The following is a 19,060-nucleotide window of genomic DNA, read 5'->3' as shown; positions in this document are numbered from 1 at the left end:
GACAAGCCACATAGGCGGAGAAACGCGTAAAGGACCCTGCTCCATATATTACCAGCTGGTTTACACCACCTCTTATTGACAAGGTGAATTGTGAGTACTCACAAAGGCAGTGGATGGTTTTTATCTGAAGTTGGAAAGTAAATAGAGGATCTTTGAATCCGGATGTCCTGCTATGCTTTCAATACAACTATGCATGTATGCTAAAGAAGCTAACATATGCTAGGACATTTTTTTGCATGGTTTCCTACTAACCAAAGCTTAATAATACCTCCATTTCTGCCAAATGAACTGCCAAATATATATATATATGTATGTATATATATTTGTTTGTTTGTTTTATTTGCCTAAAAAGTGAAGTCTAATTATATGAAATGCCGACTACAGTTAATAGTTCTATGAATAGGCTTGATGGACTACATGTTGTTCTAAATTTAATGATTGTTTCAAAAGACATTCATAAGCTGGTTTCAATTACAATCCCAGCTGACCTTGATTGTATTCTATGTGCTATATATTAGTAAAAACGTATCCTTACTAATTACAAAATAAGGAACCTATAAGGGTTCCTATTCCGGAAACGATAAGCTTTTTAAGCACTTCAGTTTTTAGGTTCACTAGAAGTACAAGTCTGAATTTTATTTGTTATGTTGCTAAATACATTAATGATGAATCATTAAATTCTAATATGTCTGTGGTACACTGGCTGGTATACTGGATTCGATTTTATACTAATTTATTTTGATCGTAATATATATTTTTAACTTATTAAAATCCAGATATAGGCAGGGACCCTGCACTAACAAATTCGATTATAAAGGCAGTGGAAGTGGACTGTCTATGAATAGACACGTCAGATCTGTGAACCAAAGTCTCCAGGGCCAGGCAGGAGCTATTCGTATTATCATGCCTTCGATTATAAAGGCAGTGGAAGTGGACTGTCTATGAATAGACACGTCAGATCTGTGAACCAAAGTCTCCAGGGCCAGGCAGGAGCTATTCGTATTATCATGCCGCCTTCCTGCTTGAACTTTCCGACCACCCTTGGGACGAGGGAAATTGGAGGAAACAGGTATGCCAACCTAAAGTCCCACCTCAACGACAGAGCGTCTACGAAGGGGGCTGAGGGGTCCCTTGTTCTGGACCTGTACCTGGGGACCTTGTGGTTGTGACGTGACGCCATGAGGTCTACGTCCAGTATTGAGCGCTCTGTGCACTGCACAAAGCTCCAAAACATTTATCTGTAGGTGACTTTCCTGAGCCGTCCACCTTCCCTGAAAGGTGTGATGACCCGTCACCGCTCTCCATCCTCGCAGACTTGCATCCGTGGTGAAGAGTACCCAATCTAGGACCCATAATAGGCGACCCTTTTCTAGATGAGTCGTCTGCAGCCACCAGGCAAGGTAGAGCCATACCTCTGGCGAAATGCGGATCATCTGAGACTTTATCCGATGATACTGACCATCCCAATGAGACAGAATCCAGTGCTGTAGGGACCTGGAGTGGAACTGGGTATAAGCCACCATGTCGAATGTGGATACCATTGAGCCCAGCACCTGCATTGCCAAGTGAACTGACACTTCTTGCTTGCAAAGTACACTGTGTATCCCGGGATTGTAGCGTCACAATCTTGTCCTCTGGTAAATGAATCCTCTGACTCATAGAGTCCAGCAGCACCCCTAAGTGCACCATTTGCAGAGTTGGAGAAAGAGAAGACTTTTTCCAATTGATTATCCAGCCGTGCTTTTGTAGGCAGACAATGGTCATCTGAAGATGATATTGTAATATCTCCTGAGATTGTGCTAAAATCAGGAGGTCGTCCAAATATGGCAGTATCCTGACTCCTTGTCGTCTGAGATGAGCAGTCATGACTGCCATTATCTTGGTAAATACCCGAGGAGCTGTGGCCAGCCCGAAGGGTAGAAGCTGAAATTGGTAATTTTGCTGATCTACCACCAATCTCAGTAATCCTCGGTGATATCGTGCAATAGGAACATGCAGATATGCATCCTGTATGTCCAGGGAGACCATGAAATCTCCAGGCTCCATTGCCAGCATAATTGACCGTAGGGTCTCCATAAGGAATTTGGGCACATGGATGAATCTGTTGGGAAACTACAGATTCAAAATAGGGCGATGTGACGCATTTGGTTTCTGAATCAAAAACAAATTTGAATAATAACCCCTCCCCTGTTGCATCACAGGAATGGGGGTTATGACTCATGACCTCAGAAGGGCCCCAATAGCCTCCCGGAAGGTCAAAGATCTGACCAGGTCTAAAGAAATGGTTGTACCAACAAACCTTTGAGGAGGATGCCTCAGTAATGTGATGGTGCAACCCTGAGATACCACCACTCGAACCCAGACATCCATAGTCGTCTGATGCCGGGCATGAAAAAACTGTAAAAGTCGGCCTCCAACCCTGAGACCCCCAGCGGGAGGCCAGCCCAATCAGGCAGAGAGCTCATCGTCTGAGTTGGAAGTAGAACACCTGGTTGACCAGGATTTCCTGGTCTGCGGTTTCCTGTGGGAATTATCCCATCTAGAGGAAGACTGTCCCTTTGCCCTACTCTGTGGGCGAAAGGACCGAGCTGATGACTGCCTATACTTAGGGGTAGTTGTAGATGGCAACCCTGCAGACTTAGATGTCGCTAGAGAAGACACTGTCATCCAGCTCTGGTCCAAACAGTACCTTCCCAACAAAAGGCAAAGACTCCAGGGCCTTCTTGGACCCTGTATCCGTCTTCCAGGTTTTTAGCCAAAGGATTCTTCGAGCTGCAACAGAAGTTGCCGATACCCTAGAAGCCAAGATACCAGCATCAATGACCGCTTCCCCATACACATAGCTGCTTCTTGCATCTGACTGAGATAAGACAGCTGTTCTCTGGTAGCATTCGGCATGCTATCCTCCAGAGACTTCGACCATTCTTCCATAGCTTTGGCTACCCAAGCCACAGCCATCGCTGGTCTGGTAATAGCTCCAGATAATAAAAACACAGATTTTAAATAGTTATCAAGTTTTCCATCTGTAGCCTCTTTTAATGAGGATGCTGCAGGAATGGGTAATGCAGAGCTCTTGATTAATCTAGTTACATGAGCATCTACTGATGGGGGAACTTCCCATTTGTTACACACACCAAGTGCAAATGGGTATCAAGATGTTAAATTCCTTGTAGCATGGAAATGCTTATTTGGAGTACACCATGCTCAGACATGAGATTCGTCATTTGTTTAGCCACAGAGGATTGATGGTCTTCTTCCACTGATTAAGACCCTGAACTCTGAGTATCAGAGTGTGATGAGGAGGTTGAGTCAGAATCCTGAGGCAACGTCTAAGAGAACCTCTCTTATGCCCCTGCTTTACTGCTCCTGGTCTATTCGCCTGCATCTGCTGAGGGGCTATAGACGCAACATACTCTGACTAGAGTGAGCAGAAGAATCAAACCAACAGGGATTCATGGGGGACATATACATAGAAGGATGCAAATGCTGTGGGTGTCCCCTAGCAGGAGGCAATATCGCGGCAGGAGCACGAGACTCTGTGGCCTTGTCCACCAAATGCGACAAAACCTGAGAGGTCACCCAGGGTGGTACTTGTGCTGGTGCAGGTGTACAAGATAGAAAAGGTGGCTGTTTACAACAGACCCTACACAGCCAATCTTGCACAAAATCCTGCTCAGAGAGGCCTGCCAAACAGCATTTATATGATTTCAGCACAGGAGGCACATCCTTCTCTCCTTTACCTTTAGACATGGCAATGTGTAACAGGTATAAAGTATAAATGTGACTTAACACAAATGGAAAACCTCACACCTTCAGAGGGATGAGGAGTAACACAGTGATAGCTATATCTGACAGTTTTGAAAACAAAAAAGGCAGTATAAATACAGCAGCTAGCATAGTGTCACACAATGCATAAATATAATCAAATGCTAATACAAACTGACTCTGAATCAACTGACCAGCCCCCTCAGGGGTATTGGTAGGATATAGAGTGCTATATACCTGACCCAGGGGAGAGGTATACAGGGAGACAGATCTAACCTCTGAGACAAACAGCATTCAGCAGTGCACCCAAGGCGGACTGTGAGCGTCTCACACACGAGGTGGTCAGAAGTATCAAACCAGACGTGGGAATCTGCAACCGAAAGTTGCGCGTGGGTTGGGGGAGGAGCAGGCAGGGGAGCGCCCATCTCCTCTAAGCTGCGATTTTGACGGCACGTGTACGCTGGCCTCACAGTAGAATACGCCACCTAGTGCACTCTAATGCGTCTACTACCCATCCCCGGCGACAGACTATATGGCCCTGGCCGCCTTAGTGAGGACACTTTAAACGAGACCTTCACCTGCAGCTGCCTCCGAGGCGTCTCTTACACCAGAGGCCTGGACTGCTTCGCGCACGATCCCCCGCAACGAGGAATCATCTTACCTGCCATCTCTGTGAATCCGATCGCATCTAGCGATGCTGCTAGCTGAGCCACGCTGAGGCCTGCCAAAATCCCCAGCGGTACTGGCGTTTCGGCATCGGCGGAGGTAGAAAGAGTTGCAGTATATGCGTCGTATTCGCCGCCTAATACCGCTAAACTGTGTGTCTGTGTATATATATATATATATATATATATATATATATATATATATATACACACACACACACACACACACACACGTACACACACACGTACTCAATACACCACGCAGAGCATCAAGCCTGGTGTGAGTGAGCCTCCAGGTTCTGTGAAACTCTGCTAGCATTGGGCGTTTTTATTCTTTTTACGAAAATGTCTAAGTTGCAATGCGATGTGACTAAGACACACTAGGAGACTGTGCCGATTAATTTGATATGCAACACCTGTATATCTGTGTGCAACTGAGTCTGTAAACGGAACTTGACGTGGATTTGAAAAAACTTGGCTGCCTCATGGCACTTCGTATGCCGATTGAAAGACTCAGTCGCACACAAACATCCAAATACTGCATATCAAATTATGTATGTGTGTTATATATATATTATACACGCACACACATATGCAATAAATATTTTATTGGTTGCCATGGATTACTGCAAGGTATTTAATATTATAAATAACCTTCAATGTATCTAAGACAGTGATTCCCAACCTCGGTCCTCAAGGCACACCAACAGTCGTGGTTTTAGTGATATCCATGCCTAAGCACAGATGGTTAAATCAAAATAACTGAAGTACTAATTAAGTCATCTGTGCTCAAGTATGGCTATCCTTAAAACCTGGACTGTTAGTGTGCCTTAAGGACAGTGGTTGGGAACCCCTGATCTAAGACAAAGGACTTTAAGGATAAAAAAAAATAAAAAATCTATATTTCAAAAAGAGTAAAAAAGCTTCAATTTTCAGGGTTGGGGGGTATCTGTTTGTCATGAATAGCTTTGTTATTTTTGGTTAAGGAAAGTCGATTTACTTACCGTAAACTGTAACCAAGTTAACTTCCTAAATATGGCTATACCACAAGTGTGTGGTTTACTTTATGTTTGAAGACTGGTAAGACTATTATACCTTTCTCTTTGCACTAAAGGATTCAGGGTAAACTGGAACTAATGGAACTCTTACATGAATATTGCAAACTGCCTGGGACTCTACTTTATGGTAAATTAGAACCTACCCTCTAGATGCAATATAGGTACATTCAGAGGAACTTTGCTTTGCCAATGAGGAAAGACAATCTGAGTAAATGTCTTTAGAAGGACTATAGAATGCACTTACTGATATACTGGCTGGAGATCCAGGAGTGACTGTATCAACTCTAGCAAAAGCCCCAGGCAGAGCTTGGTTGTGTTGCAGTGCTTCAGCCTGGGCCTCTGCTTCATCCTTCTTCCGCTTTTCTTTGTCTCGTGCATGTAGGTTGTGCAAGGCTTCTTCAATTTCTTTCATGATAGCTTTATGATCATTCTGTAGACCTGGAAACACAGGATCAGCTGATTATATTCTGGATAACATTAAAATTAAGATGCTTCTAAAATACAGATTTAAACATTTTAAGAAGAGATTTAAGATAAAGTTGTGATTGTAAGGGGGAGAGTGGGCATTAGTCAGTTATCCCTCTGAAAGAATTAGTCACCTTTGGCAGCAAATGGGAGAGAACAGACAATAATGAGAGTTATGGTAAGAACTTACCTTTGTTAACTCCATAGGGTCCACAGAGAGACTATGGCTGTAAGTGGTGGAGGAATCCGGGCACCACACAGTCAAAGCTTTCAGCTCCCAGGATGCACTGGTCCACTCTCCCTAAACCCCGTCCCCGAGGCACTTCAGTTTGTGACAAGCCAAAGGCCGGAGGAGGATAAGAGAGTAGGAAGACTGGTACACACAAGAATCACACTCTCACAGAGGAGATGGGAAACTAGTGACCATAACTCTCAAATTTTTCTTCAGGGTCCATAGGCTCCACAGGGAGACCTTGGAGACGCCACAAAGCAGTTCTTTTAAGAGTGGGGATGCTCCTGCGGCTGAGAGGAGAATCCGGCGCCCAAAGGAAGCATCCTGAGAGGCGAAAGTATCAAAAGCATAGAACCTCAGAAGGTCTGGACAGAAGACCACGTGGCCGCCTTACAAAGCTGAACAGCCGAGAAGCCACGGCAAGCTGCCCACGAGGGACCCACAGACCGAGTAGAATGAGCAGTAACAGAAGCCAGAACAGGAAGGCCCTCCTACGTGTAAGCCTGTGAGATAGTCATACGAAGCCATCTAGCCAATGTTTGTTTATTGGCTGGCCATACCTTCTTGTTAAATACATAGAGCACAAATAAGGAGTCTGATTTCCGAAGGGAACTGGTACGGTCCACAGGAATCCTGAGGGCGCGGATCACATCCAAAGAGGCCTCACCTGCCAAGACGTCCGGTGATTGAAAGGCCGGGACTATAATTTCATCATTAATGTGGAAACTAGAAACAACTTTAGGAGGGAACTTCGGGTGAGTCCAAAGCACAGCCCTGCCCTGGTGAAATATCAGAAAAGGGGAGCGACCGGAGAGCGCCCCCAACTCTGACAGCCTTCTGGCGGAGGCAATAGCCAGAAGAAAGAGTCAAGTGGTTTACTGTCAACCACTTGAGTTCCACCGAATCTAGGGGTTCAAATGAAGGACCCTGGAGGGCCCGAAGAACTACTGCCACATCCCAAGGAGCCACTGGGGGACAAAGGGAGGTTGAATCCACAGGACACCCTGGAGGAAGGTGTGGATATCCGGTAGCGGAGCGAGTCTACGTTAGAACCATACTGACAGAGCAGACACATGCACTTTCAGTGAGCCCAGGCGGAGGCCAAGGTCCAATCCAGCTTGAAGGAAAGCCAGGACTCTGGAAATCCGAAACACCTGGGGGTCATAATCTCTGGGACGACACCATTGGAAATATGTATGCCACACTCTGTGGTAGATCCTAGGAGAAACCAGCTTACGCGCTCTTAGCATCATGCCGATGACCGAGCTAGAGAATCCTTTGGACCTTAAGAGCCACGCTGTCAAAGACAGACGATCCAGGTCCGGGTAAAGGCACGGACCTGAGACAACAGGTCCAGTCGTTGAGGCAGCAAGAACGGAGTGTCGATGGAGAGACTCTGAAGATCTGAGTACCAATGACGTCTGGGACAAGCTGGAGCCACCAGCCGGACAGTGCCTCCATCTTGTTGGAACTTCCAAAGAACTCAAGGAAGAAGGGAGACTGGAGGAAATAGGTACACAAACTGGAAGGTCCACTTCACTGATAATACGTCTACAAAGGTTGCCTCGGCATCTCTTGTTCTGGACCCGCACACTGGCAGTTTGTGATTGTGTCGGGAGACCCTGAGGTCCACCTCTGGGAAGCCCCATCTGTTCACTAGGAGTTGAAACAGCTCTTGGTGAAGAGACCATTCCCCAGGATGCACGTCGTGAAGGCTGAGGAAGTCTGCTTCCCAATTGAAAACTCCCGGAAGAAACACAGCAGAGTTGGTTGGAAGGTGACCCTCGGCCCATGTCAGAATGCTCGACACTTCTGTCATTGCTGCCCGACTTCGAGTGCCTCCTTGTGAGTGATGTAAGCTACTGTTGTGGCATTGTCAGATTGAACCTGTACAGGTTTCCCGTGAAGTATGTGCTGGGCCAGTTTGAGGGCCCTGTAGACAGCTCGAAGTTCCAATATGTTGATTGGCAGGGTTAATTCGACCAATGTCCAACGGGCCCTGAAAAGAGTGCGGACCAGTCACTGCACCCCAGCCCCGGAGACTGGTGTCCATCGTTAGGATTACCCAGTCCGGGATCCAAAAGGGGCGACCCTTGTTTAGATGAGATGCCTGTAGCTACCAAGATAGAGACAGACGCTCCTCTGGAGAGAGCACCATCGTCTCAGCTTTTAACCGATGTGTTAACCCATTCCATCTGGAGAGGATTAGCCTTTGCAAAGGCCTGGAATGATACTGAGCATATTCCACCATGTCGAAGGTGGACAACATGGATCCCAGAACTTGTATTGCTGAGTGGATCGACACTCGGCGATTGTGAAGACATCTGCACACTCGTAGTTGAAGTGTGGAGACCTTGTCTGACTTCAGAAAGATTCTCTGATCCTGAGAATCCAGCAGGGCTCCCAGATGAATCATTCTCTGTGAGGAATTCAGGGAGGACTTTTCCAGTTGATTAACCATCCGTGCTTGTGAAGGAAAGAATTGGTTAGCTGTAGATGGCTTTGAAGCACCTCTGGGGATCCTGCTAAGAGCAGGTCGTCGTTCAGATACGGTAGCAGTCGAATAACCTGACCACGCGAGTGGACCGCCATGATAGCCATAGTTTTGGTAAACACCTGAATATCCAGCGATACCATAAAGTCCCCAGGCTCCATAGCTAAGATGATGGAGCGTAGGGTTTCCATCCTGAACCTTTTAGTAATTTGTTCAGGGATTTGAGATTGAGGATAGGCCAATGAGACCCATTCGGCTTCAGAACCAGAAAGAAACTAGAATAACCACCAGTTAATGTCAAGATAGTGGGACTGGCATAATTACCCCTGCTTGCAGCAAGGACTGTATAGCTTTCTGGAATTATAAGGTCTTGTTTGGGTCTGAAGAAGGGCCTGTGTAGAAAAACTGGTGGGGAGGCCGTCTGAGAAATGAGAGGACATACCCATGAGAGACCACTTCTCTTACCCAAGCATCTGAAGTGGTTTGACACCAGCACTGGGCAAACTGAAGGAGTCGGCCTCCCACCCTGGGATCCCCCAGATGGAGGCCCGTCCCGTCAGTCTGCGGGTTTAACGTTGGGTTTAGAAGCAAGGCATCTGGTGTTCCAGATCTGCTTGGTCCTGGGTCTGGCGGTCCTCGTGGAGGAAAGGACTGGCTTTTAGGCTTTCTTTCAAGACGAAAGGACTTAAAAGATATAGGCCGAGGCCTAGTAGAATGAGCTGAAGACAGAAATGCTGTTTTTGATGCTGCCAACGTGGTCACAATCTTGTCAAGGTCAGGGCCAAACAAGATCTCTCCATTATAGGGTAATCCTTCAAGGCCTTTCTTGGAACCCGCATCAGACGTCCATGAGCACCACCACAGGGTAAGGCGGGCAGATACAGTCGCGGCCGAAACTCTGGAGGTTAGGAGACTGGCATCCAATGTTGCTTCTCCAATAAAGGAAGCTGCATCTCGAATGTGAGCAACAAAATACATCTGATCCCTAGAAGCTTCTGAGGGAAAAGAGCCTTCAAGTGCATCAGCCCAGCCCTCTATAGCTTTAGCTACCCATGTAATAGCCATGGGTGGATGGGCAACAGTCCCTTAAAGAGAGTATATCGATTTCAAGCAAGCTTCCACCTTCCTATCTGTAGTTCAAGGAAGTAATTGTAGAAATAAGCAACGTAGCGCTTTTAATTAAATGCGTAACATGGGAATCCACCGCAGGGGGTGTTTCCCCTTTTGCACAATGAGCCACAGAAAAAGAGTAACATGAGTTTAGACGTTTTTGTGGTTGAAACCTCTTACCGGGCGATTACCAGGCTGCAGCCATGTGTTCAGCTATTGATCAGTTAGAGGGAATTCTGCGGTTTGGATTTAGGGGCTGGCTCATCATCTTCTATTAAGAAGATGGATATGTCAGCTCGCACCAAGGCAGGAATATTATTTTTGACCGACTCTAATCCTCCCCCAGAGGGGAGTCATGGGTAGAGAGATCAGCATCTTCTGCCTCCTCAGATTATACCTCAGAATCTGAGAGTTGTGTGGACTGTGACGATACCACAGGATGCTTAACGGGGTTACTGGGTAGGGGCCTCATCTTGCAACATGGTTTGAAAGGGATGAGATGTAGCCACCAGACTCTGCACTGAGTTAGAGAGTACGTCTACCCATGGTGTGGGTACAGGGGGTACTTGTATCGCCTGAACCTGTTGTGGCAACCCCAAAGGGGGCATTTCTGCCTGCTGCGATAACCCCATAGGGGGAATTACAGCCGGATCCGCTAGGCGGTCCGCAATAGTGTCCAGTACCTGAGAAAATAAAGCCCAGGGGGGACTCTAGTACCGGCTCTGTCTGATGGACCAGGTGGAGTATAACACTACATAGCCCATCTTCTATGAAAACCTCCTCTTTTAAGTCTGCAGCACATAACTTGCATGATAGCAGTATGGGAGCAAATGCCTGTTGTTACTCTTCCCTTTGCTAGACTGAGTAAATGGCACACAATATGGCACTGGGTATAATGCAACCACTGTGTATGTAGGATATTAGTAGGAATGCAATATACTGGTCCTGTCTTATGCTTGGGTAAGCTGCAGGAGCACACAGCCCAAATATGGCACAGTGCAACAAACAACTGTTTGTGACAAACCTCACAAATACTTAGTTCTATAGATGTGAGGCACAGGAAAACCCCTGAATACACCTGTATGTTGGGGTAATAGTCAGAGAAAAGGGAAAACTATATGCTGACAGTTAGTGAGAGAAACAGACAGGCAGTGCTAGCATAAGTCACATACAATGCAGAAATAACAAATAACTGCAAACTTGCACTACAATCAACTACACAGACTCAGGGGTAAATTTACTATCAGCGTATGTAGTGATATAGCCTACCAGTGTCACGACCAGGGTCTCTCAGCATGGTAGTCGACGGTTAATACCTGTGAGGACGCTATGGCGAGGGGCGTCTGGCGGTGGTGCCTGGGTAAGAGCATTGGCTGTGCGTGGTTCTGTGGGGGCATACTGTCACTCTGGTCTGGTTAGGCCTGGGGGTGCTTCCGTTCCATTCTGGCATGGGCGCCGCCATCTTGTCTCCGGTCCGGTGACCTAGGTGCCCTATCCTGTTGTGTCACATGCTCCTCTCTGACCATTCACGGCTGAGCACTGGGGATTTAAGGGAGTTCAGAGCTCCCTTGCATTGCCAGTGCAACATGTATCTCAGCCTAGCTGAGAGGGAGTTCTCTGTGCTTATCCTGTTCCTGTAAATTCGCTGTCTGCCAGTCTGCCTGTCAGCTCCTAGCTTCCGCTGGACTACCCCGCTTCCTCCATCACCCTTGCCCATACCTGAGTGCCTGAGCCTGCTGACATCCTGCTCATTTGCCTTAGTTCACTACCTGCATACCTGGCTTAATATTTCCTGCATACCTGCTTGATCATTTTCAGTCTCACTACCTGCACACCTGGACAGCTCTAATTGTTTCTGCCTGGACATTAACCCATTGCTCCCAGCACAGAACTCTTGTGCACATTTATATATTCCTGGACTTTTATTTACTGCCATAGTTTATGTCTACTCAAGCACATATTAAAAAACCTAGTTTTTTAATCAAACCCGCTTCTGTGATCGCTCCTGCTACCACCCCGGGTCCACAAATAACCCAGAACATAACAACCAGACACTGAGGGGTCAATTTACTAAAGTGTGAGTTTTTAGAAGTGAGTTTTAAAAGTGATGTTGCCCATAGCAACCAGATTGTAGCCATTATCTTCTAGAAGATGATAGTTAAATGTTAAGTAGAATCTGATTGGTTGCTATGGGCAACATCACTTCTAAAACTCACTTCTAAAAACTCTCACTTTAGTAAATTGACCCCTCAGTGTCTGGTAGGCTATATCACTACATACGCTGACCTCAGGGAGAGGTATGTAGGGGGACCGGACCCAGCATAACCCTGAGAGCTGTGGCTGTGCCTTAGAGAAAATGGCCGCCGGAGACCTCAGAGGGAGTGTGGTCAGAGGAGGAGAGCAGCTCAGGGAAGCGAGACCTCAGTGGAATGGCACCATGAGCTGAGGGGAGGTGCTGCTTTAACGGGGAAGCTGACCTCCCCATGCTGATTGTTTACCCACCAGGAGGCTGGTTCCCGCACCATATGTCCCTGGTGGTCTAGTGGATCGCGGTGGCTGGAGCCTGCGTCCACACTTAGCACCTCTGGTCTGTCCCCTGAGACCGGAGGTTTGACTGCTAACATGCAGGTCACCGCGAGCGATGACCCACCTTACCTGTCCCCTTGGCGTCTGGCTTGCAGTCTGGGTCCGTCCACGGGGCCGGCTAGCAAGGACCCCGGGATGCTGAGATCCCCAGCCTGAATTGGCATTCCGGCGCCGGAGGGGTGACGGAGCGGCAGCGCAGACGTCCTATGGACAGTTTGCTGCTGCGCGCTCTAAGCAGAAAAAATAAAATAAAAAAGCTTCTGGGGCTGCCTGAGCAGCCCCCCGCGTAACGGTGACCCACCTCCGGCCGGGCACCAACAAAACTGAAGTGCCTCTGGCTCGGAGTATAGGGAGAGTTGACCAGTGCATCCTGGGAGCTGAAAGCTTTAACTGGGTGGTGCCCGGATTCCTCATCCACCACCTACACCCCAAGGTCTCCCTGTAGAGCCTATGGACCCTGAAGAAGAAAATATATGCCTTGCCTTGCCAAAGACCCAGAGATGGTCGAAACACGTAGGCTGTGACTGTGTGGACCAAAGAAAGACATCAAATTGTAAGCTTGGGGCCATTTATTCTCATCCCCTTGATACACGTCCGAAAGTTTTTCAAGGTCCGGGTGTCAAGGGGCCCCTCTTTTTATAACTTTGGTATGAACTCTATTTATTATATTATATAAGTGTATTTTCTTGTATACCACCTATATATAATTCTGGAACGTTTTTTATTCCCTTTTTAAAGGGTAAGATCATATGTACGGATTGTTTTTGAAAAGATTTTATGCATACAGTATATTGTTTACAGCGTACTCAATGTTTTATATATTATTTTATCTCATATTGATATATAGTTGTATATATGTTAGAGGTTTCAGAGCCAAAGAACACCTACCACTCTGTTTTTAATTGAATATTATATATATATATATATATATATTTATATATATACTGGAAACCCACAGGCAGCATTCTGGACGACAAATAAATGATAATGCAGCTTAAAGCACTTCAGAAGTATCATTTATTTGTCCTCCAGAGTGCCGCCTGTGGGATTCTATATTACAGTGTCTCATCGCGAGACTGACTGTGAAGGACACCCGGCTCAGGAATCCTGTTTACCTTCTGAGTGCCAGATTGAGGACTTATATATATATATATATATATATCCAAATGACAGCCAGCACTCACTGTATATTTGCAGTTCAGGCTTTGCCTGGGGTGATAACCTCAATGGTGCTCCACGACCACCATATCCATAGAAAAAAAAAAAACAGAGTTCACTCACCAGGACTTCTCTTCAAAGTGTAACAACACCTACTTTAATAATCACAGCATTGGTGCAGTAAAAAGTCAACGTTTCGACCGCGGTCTTTATCAAGACACCTCCAGTGCATAAGACAGGACACACAACTCTCCTACTCCATGGGCCACCTTTATATACCCATAGTAATCAATCATTAGACTGACTCCGCCCACACTAAATCCAGAAACCGGAAGTCCAAATATGGTCAACAGCGATGCTAGCAGCTCAAAAGCATACATAAACACTGATGGCACCTTACTGATCTAATAGATACACCTTACTGATCTAATAGATACATGAAGTGAGCACTACAATCATGTGCTACATAACCAATGTGTCCGCTGACACAGCTCATTAATCGCGCTGGTCCGCGCTTCCGGTTTGCATTCCACGAAACCGGAAGTCGAGTGACCTGCGCTCCAACACTCACAACAAGAACTGCAAGTGAACCTGCTGAGCATACAAAACAAATAGGCTGAGCAGCACTTCCGGTTTGCGTACCACGCACCCGGAAGTCACATGACATGCGTTCCAGCAAAGATGTACAGCGAAAATATTTGACACCAAAAAACCACATCTAAGCAACTTCCCACTGCAATCCATAAGGACCCATTGTAATCAACAAGGTATACAGGCCAGCCTTAGGAGTTGGTTCTGTCTAATAAACTAAAGACATAGTGACAACCACCACCAACAGTAAACAAATATTAAAAATTATTAAGTTAATGATTAATGGTTGATGAGCTTCTGAGAAAAAAAATAAACAAGAAAAAATATATATAATGAAAAAATTAAAACTGAAAAAGTGCTTCATCCGGGATGGCCAGTGTAGCTATATGGAATGGTGTATACGCTTTACCGTAAACCTACGAATAGAAATACAACTCTTTTGGCGACCAGCCATCATCCAGATGCCCTACAGAATAACTTACCGGTGGCAGAATTTATGAGGGTGCTCAGAAATAACTCTGAAAGTGATCTAGCTGAGATTCAGCTGGAGGAAGTGGTGCAGAGGTTTCAGATGAGAGGTTATAACAAGTTGATTATTGATAAAAGTCTCACCAGGGCTCGGAAATTATTCAGTGGTGCTAGAGACGCAACAGCAAAATCGCTTCAGCAGGATAGACTTATATTGAGTGTCCAGGGTGACACAAGCCTGCGAGCTGTGCAGAAATCTGTCAAGAAATATTGGCCACTACTGGGTACCGATGCATCCTTGAATAAAATCGGAAAGAAACCATCCCCCTCTCTCTCTCGTTGCTGCACTGGGATTCAGATTAAGGTCAAATTATTAGCTTTTGCATATGAAAAGCTCCCAGAACAGAGTAAAGGCTATCTTGCAATACATAAATCAGCCAAACACACAGAATAATATTACTTATTATTAACACATTCAGGTGTCATATCTCCCTTACACCTGTGAGAAGCTTGCTCTACGTAATGGTAATGAAGACCCAAAGCTTTTTCTCGTGCATAAGCATATATAAATTTGTGTTGTTTTTGTTGCACTCTATTGTTATTAATAATTCTGTCAATGTTATTAGTGGTCTGACCCACCCAATCCCCTTTCACTATCAAACTCTTTTTTTTTTTTATGATCTGTGATATATTTTTAAAAATGACACAAGCTGAAGTATGTTTTAGTAAGTCACCTGGAGCAGTCTTCTAAAATTAACTGGCAAATACCACTATCCCAGTCTGCATAAAATATACTGATATAAAGCTGTTATTACAACAAATAGCACAGATCCAAGTGTTATTAAATTGTGCCTGGTACAGGAAACGGCAAACTTTTTTGGTCTGTGTAATTTCCTCCTATAGACAAGTAGGCCATTGTTAAAGAAAGATTTTTACACCTAAAGCTGGTCATACACCAGACCAACTTTCCTCCAACTAGTTGGTTGGTTGGAATGAAAATCCGGTAATGCATGGGAGAAAATGACAATCAGCAATTTGCTCCCAAACACCAGAAAACACGAAAAAGGTTGTTCAGGCAAGTTGGCTAAATCTGTTTGATTTAAAAAACTTGTCTGATCAGCAGCTTTCGTCCGTTTTCCGGTGTTTGGGAGCAACTTGCTGATTGTCATTTGCTCCCATGCATTACCGGATTTTCATTCCAACCAACTAGTTGGGTGGTTGGAGGAAAATTGGTCTGGTGTATGGCCAGCTTAACATTGAACACGAAGACTTAAATAGAAATAAGGTGATTTTGAGACAGAGACAAAACAAAGGTTGTATAGTCAATGGTACACTTAGCATAAAGTCTCCACTAAACCTAGATAATTTCTTAATAATACAGGTTGAGTCTCCCATATCCAAATATTCCGAAATACGGAATAATTTTGGCATGATTGAGATAATAAAACCTTTGATTTTTGATGGTTCAATGTACACAAACTTTGTCTAAAGCACAAATTATTTAAAATATGGTATAAAATTACCTTCAGGCTGTGTGTATAGGGTGTAAATGAAACATACATTTATTTCATGTATGTACACAAACTTTGCTTGAGCCACAAAATTATTGAAAATATTGTATAAAATGAGCTGCAGGCTATGTGTATAAGGTGTATATAACACATAAATGCATTCTGTGTGTATATTGGGGTACCATTCCCAAGATATTTCATTATGATATACAATTATTCCAAAATACGGAATATTCCGTTATCCAAAATACCCCTAGTCCCAAGCATTTTGGATATGGGAGACTCAACCTGTACTACTTTTACACCGAGCGGACAACGCGGGTTACTGTAGGGGCAAGCCGGCACGACCTGGGTCCTAGCTCGGTGTAGAGTCTTGAGCAGGATTAATCCAGTGCCCGAGCCGGGAAGGCGGCAGTGTGAAAATGCGAACCGGGTCATGCTAAAAGTAGCGGACAGCCGACTCACCGCCGCTTGGGAGATGATGTCATCCCCAAGCACCAACTAATGGACGCCCTGGCAACGACCCAAGTCCAGTCAGCGGTGTGAACACTGTTTCAAGCAGCTGTAACACGGCTTGAAACAATGTTCAATAACTCGGGTTGAACCCAGGTTTTAGATGTGAAACAGGTATTAATGAATACTTTATAAATGAATGTATTATTTCTACCATACACTTTTTTTTTTTTAAAGGCATTGGAGCACCTCTATCATGAGAAGCCTAAATGTTTATTCATGATTTGATCAAATTAAAACAGCTGTCTTTATAATTACAAACCAATACAACAACAAAAAGAACTTACAAATAATGTTGTGCCGTGCAGTCCGCACTTGATAAATGTCTACGTCTGCCCTTGGGTAGCCTTCTATGTCAACCAGAGGTCCATCCATTCCAACATTCTTTTGCTGCAAAAAATCAAATATTACTGCATGGCCTATTTATACAGTTTATGACATTTTATATACAACTTGTTTTAAATGATCCCAACGTCTTCAAAAAGGAAACCCATAGAACTTTTTGTATTTTACAAGCAGCATTTACCTTTTTGTGCAATGTTCAAGAGCACCACACAAACCATTATATACCTCCTGCCCAGGGCCGGATTAAGGTCTGTGGGGCCCCAGGGCAACAAACATGTGGGGCCCCTATTAAATATGGATGCAATGGGAACCTTATCGCTCGTAAGTGGTACATTGACTAACCGCAATAAGCTAAGCTTAGCACTGTTTGTTAAATTGTGAAAGGAGAGCATAACCCCTTTAGCGAGGGAAGCGGTATGAACGTCGGTTCGACTCCCAGCAGCGGCAGGCCGACAGCGCTGGAAATCCCGATTGTCCTTAGGCAAGTAATAACTAACCTAACCCTCCTTAGGGGTGCCTAACCCTAACCTTCCCCCCAAGTGCCTAACTCCAATCCCCCCTTCCCCGCTGCCTAAACCTAAGTCCCCCAGGGCGGTGCCTAACCCTAAGTCCCCCCCGGGTGCGCTAAACCTAACCCCCTAACCCCCCCGCGCGGCTGTCCGCTCGTGGCGCCCGGCATCCCTTTGATCTGCGCCGAGGTTAGGTGGGCCGGAGGAGGCGGAACTGGTTCCGTCTGCCTAACTTTAACGCCTAGTGGGTGTGGGGGCCCCGGGACGGCTGCCCCTGTCACTCCCCCCCCCCTCCCTAAAATCCGGCCCTGCTCGTGCCCACTAAGCGAGCGTAGTGACATAGGGCTGTACTACTGTTACAACAGCTCCAAAAAACATGCAAAAGACAGGTGACCATTACTGAAGATTGCTGGGAACTGTGTAAAAGTTTACAACTCAAACAAAATGTGTGTCCGAAGTGTTGGACGGGCAGCATTTGCAAAGGTGATTATTTTACATGTAAACTTTGTAGAACTATATGTAACAGCTACATTAATAAAAGCACAAAGAAATCATACAAGAAATCTCCCAATTATATACCAGGAAAGAGTATTTAATATATCAAAGCTACTAAAGATGGGAGAAATGAAGAGGCTTAGCAGGGCCGATGCTATGGTAGTGCGGCCGGTGCCATCGCACAGGGCACCACAGGTCAGGGGGCGTTGTTTGGGCCTGTCAAATTTTTGTTTATAATCATTCTCACTTGTAGCTTCCTCTTGTTTCATCCCCAGCATCTCCTGGCCTCCCCTATCTCTTCCCTGGCCCTTCCCCATGAGGCCATTCCCCTTTTTTGGGTGCATTATGTCCATTTGAAAAATGAGGGAGGCGCCAATGCTCTTTATGGCACAGGGCACCAAAAAGTCTAGTTACGGCTCTGAGGCTTAGCATGGCAACCAGATACTATAAATTATTTTGTAGAATGTACTTGATAAATTCTAGCTACATGCTGATTGGTTGCTATGGGAGACTTCTTCACGCTTTAGAATCTTTGATAAATCGCCAGTGATAAACCTGACAACTATAAATGAATCTAAAGAATACAGGACATATTTATTATAACTTGTAGCACAGATACCAACATGACAAGACTAGATACGGTATTCATATGTAAACCTAGTTAAGCTGAATGACACAGGACAGAGAGTAAAGAACAATTAGGCCTGCAGACACAAGGACATTGATCTGTTTATGTAAATGCTAGAACTGGCCCAAGTGCCCTGAAGTGACTGGTTGGTACTGAGCACAGCTACATATGCAGAATGATACAGGGAATATGCCCTTAGTAACTAGGCCGCCGCTGTCTTCCCATAAAAACGCACATCTTCCAAAACCTCATGGTAAGCCTTTATCTGCGCCTCGATCTCGTCCTTCCTGGCGATAAGCTGCTGTACATCACGCATGGTCACCGCTGATGGAGGCGCCACAGGTTCCTCCGACATAATGTTCCCACCGCACCAGTCATGCAGCACAGCGCCTGCGTACGGATACAGGACTACAAGTACGGGTGCTTCAGAGGAACAAACAACTGGGTGCTCACTAAAGTCGTAGCTG

At 45.5% G+C, this 19,060-nt stretch overlaps 1 protein-coding gene across 1 annotated transcript in view; it reads right to left on the bottom strand.

Moving 5' to 3' along the window:
* Window positions 1-19,050, bottom strand: part of PSMD9 (proteasome 26S subunit, non-ATPase 9) — a 31,270-nt gene extending 12,220 nt beyond the window's left edge. Inside the window, exons 1-3 of the mRNA XM_088449066.1 lie at window positions 18,829-19,050; window positions 16,904-17,006; window positions 5,733-5,926 (exon numbers count right to left, since the gene is read on the bottom strand). Coding sequence (XP_088305192.1) covers window positions 5,733-5,926; window positions 16,904-17,006; window positions 18,829-18,948 — 417 coding nt within the window. The 5' untranslated portion in view covers window positions 18,949-19,050. The remainder of the gene's footprint in view (window positions 1-5,732; window positions 5,927-16,903; window positions 17,007-18,828) is intronic.
* Window positions 19,051-19,060: the final 10 nt, after the last annotated feature.

The sequence above is a fragment of the Taudactylus pleione genome, unplaced genomic scaffold (assembly GCF_031769625.1).
Source record: "Taudactylus pleione unplaced genomic scaffold, aTauple2 ptg000479l, whole genome shotgun sequence".
Lineage (NCBI taxonomy): Eukaryota > Metazoa > Chordata > Amphibia > Anura > Myobatrachidae > Taudactylus > Taudactylus pleione.
Note: the sequence above shows the minus strand (reverse complement) of the source record. Positions and strands in the feature narration are given on the sequence as shown.